Raw genomic sequence first — 18,363 nt, forward strand, 5'->3', positions numbered from 1 at the left:
ACTGCAGTGTGGCCTTCCTCAAGTCACTTCACCTCTTTGGGTGTCAGGTGCCTTTCTCTCTCGGGTAAGCTGTTGGTTTACGTGATCTTGAGACTTCTTGTTGTTCTGGGCCTCAGTTTCTTTTATAATATTAGAATAATAATATTCTATCTACTTTCTAGGCCTTTTATGAGGATTAAATTAAGTATCATGGATAGTGTTTTTTCAGCATCTATTACTCAGTAGGTAATAAATGTCCAGCGTCACTATCATATACGATTCAAGGTCTCAAGAGCTGAAGCACAAGAGGAGAACTCAAAGTGTAATGTGCTAGACATGTATAAAACCATTCCACTGGGTGAGTGGAGGTTATCCATTTGTCCCATATTCAAGTTTGAGAAAGACGAAACATCTCTGCATTTGCCGTTGCATTCCTCTCAGAGCAGAGACCAACTTTGCCCTTCTGTAAATGCCAGTGTTGACAGACCAACTTTTAGGAAATCACTGCTTGCGCCCTGATATAATAACCAGCCTCAAGACTTGATATAGAGGGAATTACCAGACGCTCCAGAGGTTTAGTCAGATTTATTTACAGCCGCTAAGAAAAGTTCTCCCCTCGCATGACCTGCAAACGCCGCGTAACGCCCACCCACACTGCGGCACTGGACGCTGCGGAGACGCCGGATTATTCCGCGAGTAGCCGCTAAGGGGAGCCGGACGCTGGACCGCCTGCGACGTTGCCATGACGACGGCGGGCGCGCAGCCTGGGAGCCGAGTGCGGGCTAAAGCAGGCGTCGGATTGCAGCGCGCTCGCGGAGGCTCTGGAATTGCAGGAGCCCGGGAGCCTCTCAAAGAGTCTGGCTACTGTTCCTCCGCCTCCCTCTCGAACAGCTTCCTAACCCGGCGGGGACGCACAGAGTGAAAATGGTCCACCATTCAGGCTCGATTCAGTCCTTTAAACAGCAAAAAGGTCAGTTGGAGTCTTGGTCCCCCCTCCCTGCGGGCGTCACGTCCCCCCTGCATGCCCTTGCAGTTGTGTAGGAGCATCCTTTTGAGGTAATGCGATGCGGAGGTGGAGAACTCTGTGAAGTTAAAAAAAAATTGTTCCTTTCTTTTTTTAATGCCTCTTCACTCTGCACCCGGGATGAGTCTGATTTCTGAGCCTCCAAACGGTCCCTGGGAGAAGCTGAATTCGTCATTTCGGGGACTTGATTTAATGTATCTTTCTGCGAAGACTGTTTCAATGTATTGCAGTAATCCAGTTTAGTAGAGGTGGTCCAACCTGCCCAATAGCGCTCTGAGGTTTGAAGACAGAAATATTGGACCATGTTTGCCCCAGTCTGTGATTCAAATGGCTACTAAGCTTCACATAAGCGGATATCACAAAAGCAGATGCTTTTACACAATCTTAGGATGAATGAATTTTTAGAGAGTTCCAGAAGTTGGCCTCTTGAAGGAGATCTGAAACTTTCTTGGGAAACTTAATTTTGCTCTCGTCCTACGCTTGATTCTGGCTTTCAGGTGTTTGTTATCGTTGTAGCCCCCCTCTTCTAGGGGCTGCAGTTTTTCTCTGGATGCAGTGATGAGAGTCTGTATGTTCATAGTCAAAATAAGAATTTTTCCAAGTTATCCTCACTCTTTGGTCCTGCTTCCTTATTTTGTTTAAAAGATTTTTAGAGGGCACATTTTTTTAGGCATATTCCGAGTTTTCTGGAGTTTGTCCAAAAACATTTATTAAACAATGTAATTGCCGTTTTATTGAATTAATAATGGTAATTGTGCCATAGTTGACTTAATGGTACCTAAGATTTGTGAATTCTGGAGTGGTAAACTTGCTCATTCAAAGTGAAGTAAATATTTACTTAAATATTCCTACTTTTTTCCCTCCAGATGTTATCCATTTTTTTGTTTGTTTGTCAACAGTTGTTTCTATGTAGGTCTTTGACTTTTTTTTTAAGCAAAAACTGGATGGACACACCAGGGACACTTTAGGCAGAATATTGGACTGAATGAGCTTCAAATTCTGTAATTTCGTACTCTGTTAAAGTCTAAGTTCTCTAGGTTCTTTAAAAAATATGTTGAAATTGGGAGTGGAGTGAGAGACTCCCTGGGTAGACAAAAATTTCGGCTGGTACGCAATTCCACTTCAAATCTAAATGCTCCAAAGAAAATTAAATTGCTTCAATAAGTTGTGTTCTCTTTAATCATTATTTTAAATCCATACAAACTTTTGGAATGAAGAAAAAAATTATGAGAACTTTGTACTAGCTTCATACAATTAATATCCTCTGGTGAATGGCCATGGGTGACTCATTTCTGGGACCAGGGACTTGAAATGACCCCCACGCAACTTATTATGTATGGATACATATTGTGTTTGTAAAAGCAAATAATTGCCAACTATAGGACCAACTGTCTTTGCTCAAAGTGATAAACAATTGTGCAAGTCCTGGCACTTCGTATTGTTTCCTTTATGATGCGTTATGAGCCATTTATTTTCAAGTCTTCCTTTACTTTTTGGTACAAAAGGCGACTTTAGAAGAAGGATAAATATGGAGAGGAGGAAGGCTAGGAGAGGAAGCACCGTTAAAGTGGTTCTGGTTCATTGCTGCTTCACCCTGAATTGGCATTCTGAAAAGACATACTAAACTGAGGATTAGCTATTTTATTTTTTCAAAGAGGAAGAAGCAAAATAATATTCTAGATGCTTTCTGACCCAGAAGGCATGAAACAGAAAAGTTTTAGGAGTGCTTTTCGCCATAACATTAACTTGAAAACTGCACATTGAAGTGGAGAAAATTCTGTACTGGAACTCTGGAGTCCTAAATTCTAACCTCGCTTTTGTAACTAGCTTAAAAACCTTGAGCGAAGTGTTTAACTTCTTTGGACTTTGCTTCATATATAGTATGGAAAGATTGAAGTCCTGACTCCTGTGGCCTTTCCTCTCTCTTCTGTTCTGTGGGAAGAGCAGGTGGCAATGTGAAAGCAGAGATGATTTCTTCCTGGACCAGATGAAGAGGAAAGCCCTGCTTTTAGTTCATTTGTAGGAAATACTTTAGCTGAGTAAACCAGTTTATGGAGATTATTTTTGTTTTAATCAGGTGAGATCAATGTCTTTCTTTGATTTTGATTTCAGCTTTATAATACCTAGAAAAAGCCTGAGATATCCAGAAAATAGCCTTATTATAAGACTAAAAATTTCCACTGTCACTTCAAATACAGATGCAGTGTATGTTTAAACTCTCAGCCAGCATGGAGACTTTCCCATATATGTGAGAACTACGTAGTGATCAATCCTGGATCCAAATTCCGTCGCTGAGATTACTCAGTGTTTTTCAACAAATCAATATAGATGCTAGAGAAATTATCTGTAAAATGAAATGCTATATGTAAAACCAGATTTATCCATTAATTTAATCTATGATGCTCATTTTCAGCCCTCGATTTTAATCCTACGTATTTTGTTTACAAGTTACATTCTTGAATCTCTCCGAGCCTCAGTTACCACCTCTGTGAAATGAAGGTAATGTTGCATTGCAGTGTTTAATGTACCTAGCACTTTGTCTGACACACAATTTGGGCTCAAAAATAATGGTGAATAATAATAATAGTAGTTATTATTATTATTATTCCCAGGCTCATCCATCTTTTGTTGACTCTTTAGGAGTAAAAGAAACACTTAGTGGTTCCCTTATCAATTTTCGCTCTTTGTTTTCCTTTGTCTTGCTCAATTTTATTCCTTTGGGATTTGGTTGAGGAGAACTGGACTCCAGACCATCTAAGGATTCCTTACAATAGTCTTGAGTTACAATTGTAAGCTACCCAACTCATATAGCCATCCCTCAGGAAAACTTCTCCAAAACTCCCATAGAGTAAATTTAGATGTTCAATTCATTTAATAATTTTAGAATTCCATTGCAAATAAATTGTATTTAACCACTCTCCACTCAACCCATGTTTACCAAGCTCTTGCTGTATACCAGGCCCTGTGCTTAGCTGTGTTATTACTGAAAAAACCTCCAGAGAACTTTGTACATTAGGAAGTTCTGACAGGTTTGCTAAACACAGCCTTTATGTGAATTATAGGCAACTCTGCATTTTTCTAGGAAGATGTTGACATTTTGTTTCTTGGCAATGTCAGTTAAATTTTATTTTCTGAAGAAGAGATCCCCATGTATTTTTGAATTTTTATCCCTCTTTAATTAAATTCTAGATTGTTTTATTAAAAGGCTTAATAAATTAGGAAGTAAATAATGAGAATCCTGAAGAGGGGGCATTATCTGCAGTTTGTTTATTTCTGAGGTCCCCGGGGGTACATGGAGTCAGTTATGCTTACAGACACCTGGGAGTGTGTGTTTGCCTCTGCCTTCGCACATGTTGGAGGAGCACATTCGTTGGCAGATCATCAGGGATTTCTGGTGACAGTCCAACTGTGCCTCCCAGCCTGGCTTGCTCTGTTTCTCATGTGTCGTACGAGAGTGGGTGAGAAAAGGAGAGTGTTAGTTCTGGCTTCTGGTGGCTGTTATTTACCAATACAACGAGTAAGACTTTCAGGGAGACCATAGGTCACACCAAACACAGCCTGTCCCCACAGGCTTGAGCTTAATGGAATCAGCTGAAGCTGTTAAGTGGTTCATCACTATCCTAAAGGACATTTGGTTAAACATGAAGAGTGTTTTTAATAATTTCACAGAATCAAACACTTCCTACTCAAATAAGTGGTTTCATAAAAATAATCTTTACGCTTACATGGGGATTTGCAGACCGCAAAGCACTTTCATTCTCTTTTTCTCAAAATAAATTTTTTCCCTCTTGCAGGTGCCCACCTGTAAAGTCTCTTAGCAACACTCCCTTAACAGAAGGCATAGTCTTAGAGAAAATATCTAGTTTCAGAATCTTGAATATATACTGTTTAAGCCTCCTTTCCCCTCTCAACTGATATTCTTAGGGTCTAGAACCTTCCCATACTTTTACCTTGGTGAAACCAGAAAAAAATCTGAAGCCGTTCATGTGTTAACAAAAGTGCATTCACACATGTATTAACTCTCCCTGGTATTTTGAAAGTGTATTTTTTTATTTATGACTGAAGGGAAGGCAGTGTCTCTTGTTAAAATACTTCCTGGCTATATAGGGAAAAAAAAAGTTGGAGGAGATATTTTAGTTTCAGAAATTATACTTCTTTCAGGCTGGTGCTAAATATCAACCTGGATCATCAGAAAGGACGGAGTGTCTCATCTAACCGAGAGCCCCGCAGGTCTTCTGCTCTTGCTCTTAATTTTCACCGTTCCCTCTCTCTTCTTCCACAGGGGCTTTCCTAGATATTTACAGCTCTAGTTCCCCATTGATAATCTCTGAGGAAGGGCAAGCCAAACTATGAAAAGAATATAGAGATATTTCAATCCAAAAAGAAAACACATGTGTCTGGGACCATTTCTTAAAAAATCCTGCATAGCTCAAGTGGCTCAAAGGCGTTACTGTGTTACTTCAAAGTAGGAAAATGGATGTTTAAAATGATGACTTTGCATTAGCAAAATAGGGTATATTATGTGATAAATACATATTCTGTACTTAGGAATGAAGAGAAGCGATTAAAGTTCAAAAGAAATTTCATCCAAAGTAATTATAATGTAAAAATGTGAGTGTTTTAAAGCTGGCTAGAAGTTCAGTTATCCAAAACATCACATTTCTTGAGGATTGTAGAGAGCTGACATTTTCATTTCAATCTAGGGTTTAACATTATTCTCTTCACATGGGTGTTACTGAAAAAAAATATTGGGGGTTGATGATTATATAAATCAACTTATCGGGGCTGGCCCGGTGGCCTAGCGGTTAAATTTGCACGTTCCACTTTGGCGGCCTGGGGTTCACCAGTTCGGATGCTGGACATGGACCTGCTTATGGCTCATCAAGCCATGCTGAGGCGGTGTCCCACATAGATGAGCTACAACTCTACAACTATGATACACAACTATGTACTGGGGCTGTGGGGAGAAAAAAGAAAAAGAGGAAGATTGGCAACAGATGTTAGCGCAGGGCCAATCTTCCTCAAAAAAGAATGAATTTGGGCCGGCCCCGTGGCTTAGCCGTTAAGTGTGCTCGCTCCGCTGCTGGCGGCCTGCGTTCGGACCCTGGGTGCGCACTGATGCACCGCTTGTCCTGCCATGCTGAGGCCACATCCCACATACAGCAACTAGAAGGATGTGCAGCTATGACATACAACTATCTACTGGGGCTTTGGGGGAAAATAAATAAATAAAAAAAAAAAGAATGAATTTAAGTGGACTATAGTAAGTTGTAAATAGATGCTCTCTATTATTAGTAGACACGGGCTATGTAGATTCTAGATACCTTAGCTGTATGCATGCCTTTAGTAATATGAAAATGTAACTTTAGTGTGTTTCTAATATTAATTGTAATCCCCAATCCTTCCTTTTTAAGGTTTGATGAGGTTCCTAAATGGGAGTTACTGTCTTGTCTCATTTACTGGACACTTCAGGAAATGAGTTATTAGACTTGTAGAGAAAGCTCTCAGATTTTGTCTTCAGTTGTTCTATCATGTAAATACCTCAAATGCTGTCAATTCTTTATCTTTGCTCTAGGTATTTTAGTTCCTATTTTTTACTGTATAACTTTTTGCAAAAGAAGGGGCTTTGGTGAATATTCTTTCATAATGAAATATCTCAGAATGGCTTCTGTAAAATGAAGGACATGGTAAAAGTTTATAGTTCTCCTTAATTTATGTATAGGGAAGTTGTATGGTAGATTTGTGTTTTTTTTTTTAATTTACTGTCATAATTTACAGTCATTGTGAGAAAGATAATGGGTGAAATAAGAGGCAGGAATATGGAATCACAGAGAAGTGTGTTTGAATCTTAAGACTATTACATAGTGAGCGATCATGGGCAAGCTAACTAATTTCAATGGGTTTCAATTTCCTTACTTATGAAATCAGAATAATAATAAGTGCTATTATTAAATGCTTATCTTTGCCAGACACTATTTAAAGTGTTTTGCTTGTAGAAACCCACTTACTCTTCACAAAGAGAAATTTCTATTACTGTAATTTCATAGATGAGGAAACTGAAGGACTGAAAAGTTAAGCAAGTGTTCAAGGCTACGCAACTAGGAGTGGTGGAGCTAAGATACCTGCCTGGCAGGTAGAAATGTCATGAGGAATAGCAATTCTGTATGGTTAGTTCCTCCTACGGTAACTAATGTTTTTATGAAACTCTAGTAGCTCCCTACCCCAACTCCAAATCAATAAGATTAAAGGTTGTCCATTGCTCATCACCAGGTTTTTGCTCTTTACTTACATAATCACCACTACCCACTTGGTTGCACCAACATTTCCCAATTCATGTTTCAAATTATTCTCACACAGTTTAGCTGATTGCAAATATTCAATTTCTTTTTCCTTTTAGGTAAAGTGAGTTTAATTAACATTAGCTCAGTTTAGACCTATTCAAAAGACATAAAAATGTATTTTACCTGTGAACTGGTAGAGCTCACAGACATTGTGGTATACTTCCAGCCAGTGGTATACTTCCAGACTACTTGCCTAAAATTACCATGAGTACAGACTGAACATATCAGTGCAAGATGGCCTCGGACTTATAACAACAGAGAGATAAATGGTCAAGAACTTGAGTGGAGGAGTTAAGCAGCTTTGATTCAAATGATGCTTCTATATGATTTGCTGTGATTGTATGATCTTTGCCATAATTTTTACTTCTCTAAATCTCTCTTTTTCTTCCATATAAATTGGGGCTGATAGAGTGGTTTTGAGCATGGCTTGTCATAGTGCATACTAAAAAAATAAGACATTTACCAATCTACCTCCTCCCTTTTTTGCTACTTTTTCTGATCTTAAAAAGTTCTAAGACATTCCAATATGATTTATGCTCTCAGTATAAATGTTTCTACAAAACATAGAGCAGAAAAAGTCTAATTTAACACACTTTCCTTACAGGTCAGTACTTAGGCTAATTTCTTTTGAATCATGGCATATCTATGAATTTCAATGTAACAAGAGTTTAAATTAGGAAACAAAATTATCTAAAAATGATCCACATATATTGTTAATCTCTGCATTTGCATTTATTTCTGATATAACATTAGTAATTTTTGATCTCTTTTTATGTTTATAAAAATTATAGAGTAATACGACTCATGAAATGAAAGTATGGAAAATGGCAACTGAAAAGAATTTTATTTAGATAAGGTTCAAATTACATCTTTCTCTTCACCATATTTTATGCCTGCTATAATATTAAACAAAAAGATTTATGATGTCAGTCACTGAAAGTAGACAAAAAATTGGAGGTAAAACAGTAAATTCAAATTTCTTTACTAAGGAAAATACTGTCTTTTACAATACTGTCTTCAATATAATGCCTCCTTTGGGCCACTGATATTTTGAATGATGCTTCTCTATTTCTCACACATTGCTTCAAGACGAGTGAGTTGGTGGTGTGCACCTCATTGAACAGCTTGAAATTAGTCATAACTCTTAACAGCTGTGAAGACATCACCCACTCGGAGGCACATATGCCCATTTAGACAACAGGACTCTAGAATTTAAATCACGGATAGCAGTTACTTTAGTATATATTCCATATAAATTCATGTTTCATAAAACTTATTTTATATGCTCTAAAAAACACACTGTAATGATATAACTAAACAATGAATATATACATAAGTATATTCTGTCTAAATGTAATGTTTAATACATAATTCCTATAATTTCCCTCGTATAATCTGAGACCTACACGGTCCTTGAGTACCACGTTATCTTTAAAGATGGGATGATTTGATATTAAAAAGTGAAAAAGAGGTGGGGAAATTCTGAACTTTTCTCTGCTTCAGACCTAGTTTTGAAAAGGTCTTCCATAGCCAACTGGAAATGTGGCAATCAAGGCTTTCTTTGAAATTATCTGATATTCCTTCCTTCACCCAAGATAAAAATCCTTAATGTGAATATTACCCAACAGATATAAAGCTTAATATATTTGAATTTTATTTCTGCCAAGACTATTTTGTCAGATTTAAATCTATTCTTCTTCTCAGTAAATGAAAAAATGGTATTAAGTGTTTACTAAACACTTTAAAAAATACCTGTCTTAAAGCCGTAGAGGATTTGTAATTGAACTTTGTGTGTGTAACTCATCACGGTGTGCTTGATGTTCATTAACTCATCTAATTCTCATGAAAACCCATCAAAGAAGGTACGATCAGTTCTATTTTAAAGATAAGGAAATTGAGGCACAGCGTAACAAATAATTTTCCCAGTAATATAAGACGACTGTTTAGCAGACCTGGACTTTGAACCAGCAGTGTGACCGCATAACTTGTTTTCTAAACCAGGATAAAAGTTTTATCAAGGTAGGTGAAAGGAGCTGATAATAGTTCGGCGCCTACTGTGTGTCTGTCAATGTGCTGGCCATTGTATACATGTTCTATCACAAAATTCTTATATTAACACTGAGGCAAAAATCTGTTTTAGAGATAAGGAAACAGACTGAGAAATTAAGTAAGTTGCGCATGGCCACATAGTTAATGCATGGCAAACCTGGGAAAAATTCCATGGACTTGCTAGTGCACCATGAGACATATTATGTTTAGGAAGATTAGCTTGTTTCTGCCATAAGTCACCCTGAAAAAATTGGATTAGGAATAACAGTTAATTGGTAAATAGTTATGGTGAATACTCCAGGATATGATCTTTGTATGTTATGCAAAGTGGAGGGATTATGGGCTCTTAGGAAATTCCGTCAGTCACAAGGTGCAACAGGGAGATCAACGAAGAATCTTTCAGAATTTCTGTTACAGTTTATGTCTCAGTTTTTATAGGATGGCCACAATCTATGCAGATTTTCTAAGCATCTCAGAAAGCTTCCCTTCCAATCTCATGCTCTTCTAAACCATCTTCTCCAAGAATACCCAAATCCCTTTAGTCACATATCCTCCACCCTACCCTTTCAAATCTGGACTTGATGCTTGTTATGTTATTTTACCTGGATGTAAACACTGAGGGTTAACCTTATGTGTACTGGGATGTATGTACTGGGATGGGAAATGATAGGGGACCAGGAATCATGATGTATCTTACCCTAAGCCCAATGATTATGTGTTTCTGAAAATGCTTATTGAATATCTGCTGTGTTCCAGGCGCTATGCTAGATGTTGAAAGCACAACAGTTAATAAAATTTGACATCTGCTGAGGAAGCTCTGCTAAAATTTATGTTCCTTTCCACCGATACTCATGGTGTTTCACCATAGAGCTATCTCTTAGCCAATAAATTTTATTGAAGAAATAACTGTCTGTCTTCAGTTTGGGCACCAGCTTTAGTCATAAAAGTGCTCTTGTGGTCAAGGAATCACTTAAAATTTTGAAAGCAAACAAAACAGCTTTAAGAAAAGCTGTAGTCAGCCTTGTCCTTGGAGCAAACTCCTGGGAGCTGATCCAGCATTGAAATCCAAAATGCACTGCCCATATTAACATTTTGGAAGTATTTTTAATAAAATTTCAAAGTATCTAATTCTTATAAGGTAGTAGTTGCATACAGAAGCTTCAAATTCTTACTCTATCACTTACTACCTGTCAGTTTCATCCTGACAACTTTAAAAATTATCTAAATCTTGACTCTTTCATCTATAAAATAACACCGACTTCATATGGTTGCTTTCAGCATGAAATATGGTGATAAATGTGAAGCAGTTAAGACAATTCCTACTGACTAGTTAAGTGCCTACCATAGAATTGGCAGTCAATAAATATTTAACTATATTGAAGTTAACCTTCCTTGATCATCGAAAATATGAATCCAATGATGATGAATAAACAACAGATGTTTATTGGTTATCTAGCAGACACCAATGCAGTCTTGATGCTATGGAGCAGAGAAGGCAAGTATCTGTGTTCCAAATGATCATGCTCCTCTTTTGTCCAAGTCAAACCAGACTTCAGAATACTTCTTCACATGGCATTCTTAGGACAGACTTCATGTGGAAATGAAATCTTTTTGTCAAACTTATCAAGACAGGAATTCATCTCCACCTATTCCCATGGTGAAAACTAGTCAACATCACTTCTTTACGTTCTCCTACTGAAATTTGTCCTGTCTTTATCAATCTCTTAAGGACAAGGTGGCACATTTTTCTACTTTTTATTAGTAGTTGTGGGAGGAAAGAGGTAAAGACAAAAGGGGGCAAAAAAGAGGAATCAGAGCAAAACAAAAAAAGTTTGGAATTGCATTTTATGATGTAGTTATGAAAATAATCCATGTATTGCTTGCTTTATATCTTGAAAGTCCAGGTATCTTCTGGTTTACTTGAAAACTGGTAGATTGTACAACACTTTGTACAATACCATGTGTTCAGGGAGCAAGAAATGGGTCCTGGGCCAAAAGACCCTCATTATGATTGATCATTAGTCCTCTCTAGCCCTTCTCATTGAGTACCATTTGCAGAGATGCAGAAAAAAGGTGTAAATGCTCTCCCAGCTCAATAATATCCCCCTCAAAAAATATCACTCATTTCATCTTTAATCCTGTGTCTTCTTTCTCCATTTATTTTAAAATATGGCTTAGTTTGCAATAATATTTTTGTCTCTTTCCTCCTCATTTTATTCCATTCCTGATCCTGAAACAAACGTAAATCCCAAATCATCACTACTTAAATGTATTGTACCTTAAATATTTATGAAATGAGATATGATATAACCAAATAATTAAGCATGACTTATAATAATCATAATACTACTGATTTTTTTTTTTTTGGTCAAGTAGAAAGTCATTTTCTTAGGTGTAAAGAGTAAGGGTTAGATACATTAAACCTCTAATACTGTGAAAGGCATGTGACAGTCCTTCAGGAATCTCTGAGACATCTTTATTGTCACCCTCTTAGAGGCCTAGCTTAAGAATCTAAAAGGGATTTATTTTATAAGATAGTAATGAAACTCTTACCGTGTTCTGTATTCTAAAGTTTAGAATCTATAAGCTGAGTTAAGCTTAAGTGTCACAAAGATGACCAATTCATACCTGTCCCTAAGTGGGTCACAATAATAAGAATAACCAGCACTGAATAAAACTTTTGACCTAACTTGTACTTGTCATATATTTATGGTTAACTCCTCTGAGTTCCTGAAGACCGTGTTTTGAATGAATTTTAAGATATAACAAAGTCACTCATTTATCCATATTTTCATTCATCTGTTCATTCAGTAAATTTTATTAGGCTTTGTGGAAGATACAAGAGATTTAGAGGGCCGGCCTGTGGCTTAGCGGTTGAGTGTGCGCGCTCCACTGCTGGCAGCCGGGATTCGGATCCCGGGCATGCACCGACGCACCGCTTCTCCGGCCATGCTGAGGCATCCCACATACAGCAACTAGAAGGATGTGCAACTATGACATACAGCTATCTACTGGGGCTTTGGGGGAAAAATAAATAAATAAATAAAATTATAAAAAAAAAAAAGATTTGGAGAAAAAATCAGAAGGGACCTTTCCTCTCCACAATCTGACATTCTTCTGGGGAGACAGCTGGGCAAACATAGGTGAGTGAGGTCTGATGAGGATGCTGATAGGGTGCACACCGGGTGACGTGTGGTGGAGAAGGAGCCCTGACCCGAGATGAGGAGATGGCTTTTAGAGAAGCGTATGGTTGCTTTTATGAAATTATCAAGCTTTTGTTTCTTTGGCTCCGTATCAAAACTTGTTACCAAGGAGGCCCTGTGATTGTAATGTAAGCAGAGAGGTTTATAAGACTTTTTGAAAGGAAGTCATGAGTTTCTTATTGCTATAGTGGATTCTTGTGTTAATAAGAAATGTTATTTAGTTGATTAACTTAGATAAATTATTAATCCTTAATCTGTGCATCATTTTAGTACTACATTTACAGAATTACCTTAACGTAACTTAGAGTGTGACTCTTGAAGCTGAGCTTTAAAATAACATTCAAAATTTAAAATCCAAGTTTAGATATTCCTTCTGTGACATACTTATTGAAATTAAAATTAAAAATGGTAATGCATAGTTGTTCTAATAATGTCTTACACTGCACAGCGGTTTATAAGTGTTTAACAACTCAAAAATATAAGGATCACGCAATACTCACACACACCTCAAGTACATGGAATTATTGTTGTTTTTAACTAGCATTTCTCAGTTTGCCCTTGTAAATGATACTAATCAGCAGGAACTCTTACTCACTGATATAAACCATGTGAGAAATGAGAATTGTTTTAAACGAACTAAGAAGTCAGTGAAGAAGGAATCTTCCTTAGTGTTAGGAAGAGTCCTGATAGCAGAAACTAATAGTTAAGCACAGTGACCCCCTTTCTTAGTGGAGCAGAGATATTCTTCTGGCAGTGCCCACTTCGCCTTAGAACCTGATGAATCTGAAAGAAACAGGGAGTGGAGGGGGGAGGAGGAGGGGAGAGAGGGGATGAGGGATAGAGGGAAAAAAAACGACAGACAGACCTGTGTGGAGAAACCTGCAAAAGAAAACCAAAGTTTAGAAGCTGGTCCACTGTTGATACCAAGACCCCAATTTTCAGACTTCTTTAGGAGGACTATGGGTAAGAGTAAAAGCCGTGTCCATTCTCCTTTAGGAGGCATGAGTGTGACGAGTCAGCAAGAGATGACCCATCAACATCAGAGTGGTGTGGTGGGTCCTGCATAAGTGTAGACCTGTGGCTTCCTGGTCTAGGACTGGTTATCAACTCCAGCCACTCACCAATTCTAAATAGGCTGCCCAGTGGAAACTCTATTTGTGCAGTTATAGTTGCACATGGCCTAAATGAAAGTTTTTTGTTGTTTTCTAATTTTCACTTAACACATGATCACTGTAGGAAATTTGAAAAAAATTAAAATTATTACCTTTTAAAAGTATGCCTGTTAAAACATTCTACAATTTTTTTAATAGTTGGATTCTGATTTTCTAGTTTATCATTTTGTAGGCTTAATTTTATGTTTAGGTGCATCCATGTTCAATATTTTTTTTCAAGTTATCATTTTTTTTAGTTATATATATTTTTATTGATCTCTCAGTTGAAGAATACAACTTCGTGGATATTTTTTTTCAGAAAACACACAGATAATCTGATGATATATCAGATATATCAAGTCCTTCTTGACCTTAGGAATAATTTTCCCTAAATATTATAACTTCTCCATAATCTTACATAATTCAGTACTATGAAAGAGAAATCTAAATTCAGGCCAATGTTTTCTTTATTTAGGGTGAGCTGCTCTTTTCTTCGCAAATTCTTGTAGATTTTCTCATCTATGAGATTCAGATTTCCAACACTTATGTCTGAGTATTGAATCTCTTTCTATTGTTTTTGCCTGGTATATGGGGAGCCCTTTTGAGCTCCAGAGTGTATCTTTTTTCAGCCCAGAGAATTTAATGTAGCAATGCTTTAATTATTATTTCTGATTCTTGCTTCTTTGTTCAACTATCATAATTAATTGTATAAACTCAGGGACATACACCTTCCAAATCAGTTTATCTTCTTTCTTATTATTGTCATCATTTCTGTCCTGTTTTTTCTACATTCTGGTAGGGCTGTTTAAGATTGTCTTCTCTATGAATGATTCAGTTTTTCCATGGGTATATTCTGCTCTTTATTTCTTCAAAAAGCTTTTTAAATGTCTACCAACAAATTATTAGTGACCCTAAATTATTTCTTCAATTTACCCAGCTCTGTTTTCATTTTAATGTGTTGTAACAATTTTTTTGAGAATACTATTTTTATTTAAGGAGACATTGAAGATGCTGTCTATATTTTATTTATTACAGCATGTTTTGTTCAAAGTTTTACTCTTCTGCAACCTTTGAGACATATTATTTTCACTTATATTGAAAAAAAGATGAAACATTTTCCTGAGTCTTATAACATAATTTCTAATTCTCATCTTTGAGGAAGGGGAGGTCTATATAAGCCAGATATTACACCCAAAGCAGTTTGAGGAGATTCTCCTAGTCACTGCTCTCTGTTACTACCCCCCAGGTATATCTGAATGTGGATGACTGTTTGCTCTCAGTTCATTTGCCGGTTCAGTGACCTAGAATCTTGAAATGACTTGGAGAAGTGGGTCTTTGGGCAAGCTCTTCATGTGCCATTTTTTAAAAGTGTTTGTTCAGTCAGTTATGCCTCTGTACACATTTACTAACAAAATTGTTTTTTTTTTTGGCCTGGTTTCTACTTGAGGCAAATTGTATATTTTTGTCTAATTCATTCCTGTTTCTATTTCCTACTGTATTAAGGATACAGTAGGATCAATGAAAAACTCCCCTTCCAATTGTTTTATTTTTTTTTTATTTTTTAATTTTAATTATTTTATTGAGGTCACATTGGTTTATAACATTGTGTAAATTTCGGTTTCTGTTTGGGATGGACACACTTGCCCTGGTCTGTTGTTTCTTAGTTGTTAATACCTAGAGATGAAGGGATGCGGGAGAGGCTCTTAGCCTGCCCTGTCCACTGGTCCTTACTTTCCAATCAAGGGATATTACAACTTTCTTTCAGCAATAGCAACAAAGATGACTGGACGTCTCAACCGGGCTTTGTCTATTCCATAACTCTTAGTTTCTAGCATTGAGGTAGGAGTGAGGATTCATTCATTTACTCTCTCTCTCTCTCCCTCTCTCTCATCTCTTTGATCATTTCATTTGGAATTTCAAATAGAGGGAATTAGATGCTTATCCTTTAAAAGTAACTTACCCAGAATTCTCTTCTTGGAAATTTAATTGAAGAACTTTACCAATATATGAATTCTCTTTGTCAAAATGGACCTGCTTGCCCCTTTTTTATTTTATTTTAATGCTCCATGGATTTTATGTTTCTTTACCGTTTCCTTTGCTTTCTGTCTTTGCTTCGGTAAACTTAGTTTGTTGGTTTTCAACTTCTTCACTGATTTGGAAGGTATATATTCTGTTTTAAATCGTACTTGGGTCTGGTGGCCTGTGCCTGCTGTTCAGTAAATATTAGATCATTCACACCTTCCCCTCTTCATTATCTTGATTACATTTGTCCATCCAAGAAGTTTTTCTATAAACTTGGAAACTATCCCAGTTCTGAAATTTCTTGAGAACTAAACCCAGCTACCCTCCCCACTTCCTTGAGAATAATCACAGTGAATTCTGATTTTCTGTTTTCTTGCTACCACTACCACCCACCGATAAACTATAATCTGTTTAAAACAGTTTCTTATTGATTTTTATTGCCAAAATTGAAATCATTGCCTAACACAAAGTAGATATTAATTTTTTTCATTTTTTATTTTTGAAAAAATTGGTATGGAAGAGTGATGAAAACCAGACCTCTATTAAAAATATTTTATTTAGTTATTTTTCCTTTTTGACCTTAAAGCATATTTTGCTAAAAATAAATGATTCAGCATGTGAAGAGAGGTTTATGCAGAGTTACATTATTTAGGAGTTATTGTAAGACAACAGTTGCTGGTTTCTTATTAAAACACCTTTTAAAAATTAAAGTAATATGTGTGCATGGTTTAAAAAAATAGTGGAATAGTCAAAAAGACTTTAAAAAAACCCTGGGAATATCCTGTCCCTCTCCCTTGCACTCCCCAGGCCCTATTCCCAGAAACAACCTCTTTAGCTCTTACTATTGTTTGTTCTTGTACTTTCCTCCATATTTCTAAATTATATACTTAGGATACAATTTATTATTTGTTAAATTTAGATGGCATCTATTGATTTCCTGTTGAGTTGGTTGAAATTTAACTTTCCATCACTACACCACCACCACAATCCCTCTTTCCTTATTTTCCCAATAAAGCAGCATCAATTTTGGTTAAATCAATAGTTAATGTATATATTTTTTAATATTAAAATTGTTTAGTGCTTAGTCAAATGGTAGTCAAGTAGTATACTATGATTAATTTCCTTTGTGGTAAGATTTCTTCTTTGTTTTCTTGAAAAACTGCCTTATTTTTTCATTTGCTATTTTCATTGTAACTCTTTCATAATTTTTTTAATGTTCAAAAATAATTTATCAAAAGCCTAACAATTATTTTTCCTTATACTCAAATACATGAAATTATAACTTTATTTTCTCCTGAGATGCTTCTCGATCTTACCTGTCTTCTGCCCAATGAGGAATTCTTAGCTTTTGGATTGGTGCAGATCTGTCATACTGGGACTTTCCAATTTTCTTATATTAGATCTCTTCTTGATCTCATGTCTTTCACTTTTTTGATTTGCTGCCTTATATTACTAAGACATTTTCTAGTAGCTTCCTAAGAAAGGGTGTTTGAGGAGTTAATTTTTTGAGCCTTTGCATATCATAAAATGTCTTTTTTTTTACGGGAAACATTGATCGGCTATTTGGCTGGATAAAGAATTCTAAGATGGATATTATTTCCTCTCAAAACTTTCATGGCATTATTCTGCTGCTGACTTCCAAAACACAATTCTGCTTTCACATAGCCTGATATCGTTCTGGATCCAGATCTCTTTTGTGACTTTGTATTTGTTGTCTTTTGTTTTTCCTCGCAATACTCCTTCCTCTGCCATACTAACTCTTCTAAGCTTTTAGGATCTTCTCTATAACTTGGTATTCTGAAATTTCACAATGCTGAGTTCTGGAATGGTTCTCATTATTCACTATGCTGGTTACTTAGTGAGCTCCTTCTTTCAATCTATAAAGTGATACCCTTTAATTCTGGGAAGTTTTCCTATATTATCTCTAACAGTTCTCTAATTTTTAATTTTATCCATTCTCTTTTTCTCAAGCTACTGTAAGATAAATGTTGGAACTTGTGGTTTGTTTCTCAAATTTTCTGTTCTATTCTCTCCTATTTTTCATCTGTTTGTCTTTTTGTTTTGGTTCCATTCATATATGTATGTGTGTGTGTGTATACTCATACATATGTATGTATATATATTTATCTCTATATGCATACATACACCCCCATACACATATATTTTTAATTTTAAAAGCTTTATTGAAGTATAATTGACATATTTTAAACTGCACATAAAGTATACAATTTGATAGCTTTCGACACGTGTTGACCCATGAAACCAAAACCACAATCAATATAATAAAAATATAGTTCACCCCTAAAAGTCTCCTCCTGCGCCTGTATAACACCCCCTTCCTACACCAACCTGTCCTTCATGTCCCCAAACAACCACTGGTATGCTTTCTGTTACTACCAGTCACTTTGCATTTTCTAGAATTTTGTGTAAATGGCGTAATACAGTATATACTCTTTTCTATTCTTTTATTTCACTCAGCATAATGATTTTTATTTTAATTTGTGTTGTGTATATCAATAGCTTATTCCTTTTATTACTGATTAGTATTCCATCATATGGTGTGTTCATTTCCTATTGCTGCTGTAACAAATTAC

The 18,363-nt window shown here is 36.3% G+C and overlaps 1 protein-coding gene across 1 annotated transcript in view; it reads left to right on the forward strand.

Moving 5' to 3' along the window:
- The first annotated feature begins 834 nt into the window (after window positions 1-834).
- Window positions 835-18,363, forward strand: part of ANO3 (anoctamin 3) — a 266,818-nt gene continuing 249,289 nt past the window's right edge. The window contains exon 1 of the mRNA XM_058546154.1: window positions 835-949. Within this exon, the coding sequence (XP_058402137.1) occupies window positions 904-949 (46 nt within the window). The 5' untranslated portion in view covers window positions 835-903. The remainder of the gene's footprint in view (window positions 950-18,363) is intronic.

This window comes from Diceros bicornis, chromosome 7, assembly GCF_020826845.1.
Source record: "Diceros bicornis minor isolate mBicDic1 chromosome 7, mDicBic1.mat.cur, whole genome shotgun sequence".
In the NCBI taxonomy this organism is placed as follows: Eukaryota; Metazoa; Chordata; class Mammalia; order Perissodactyla; family Rhinocerotidae; genus Diceros; species Diceros bicornis.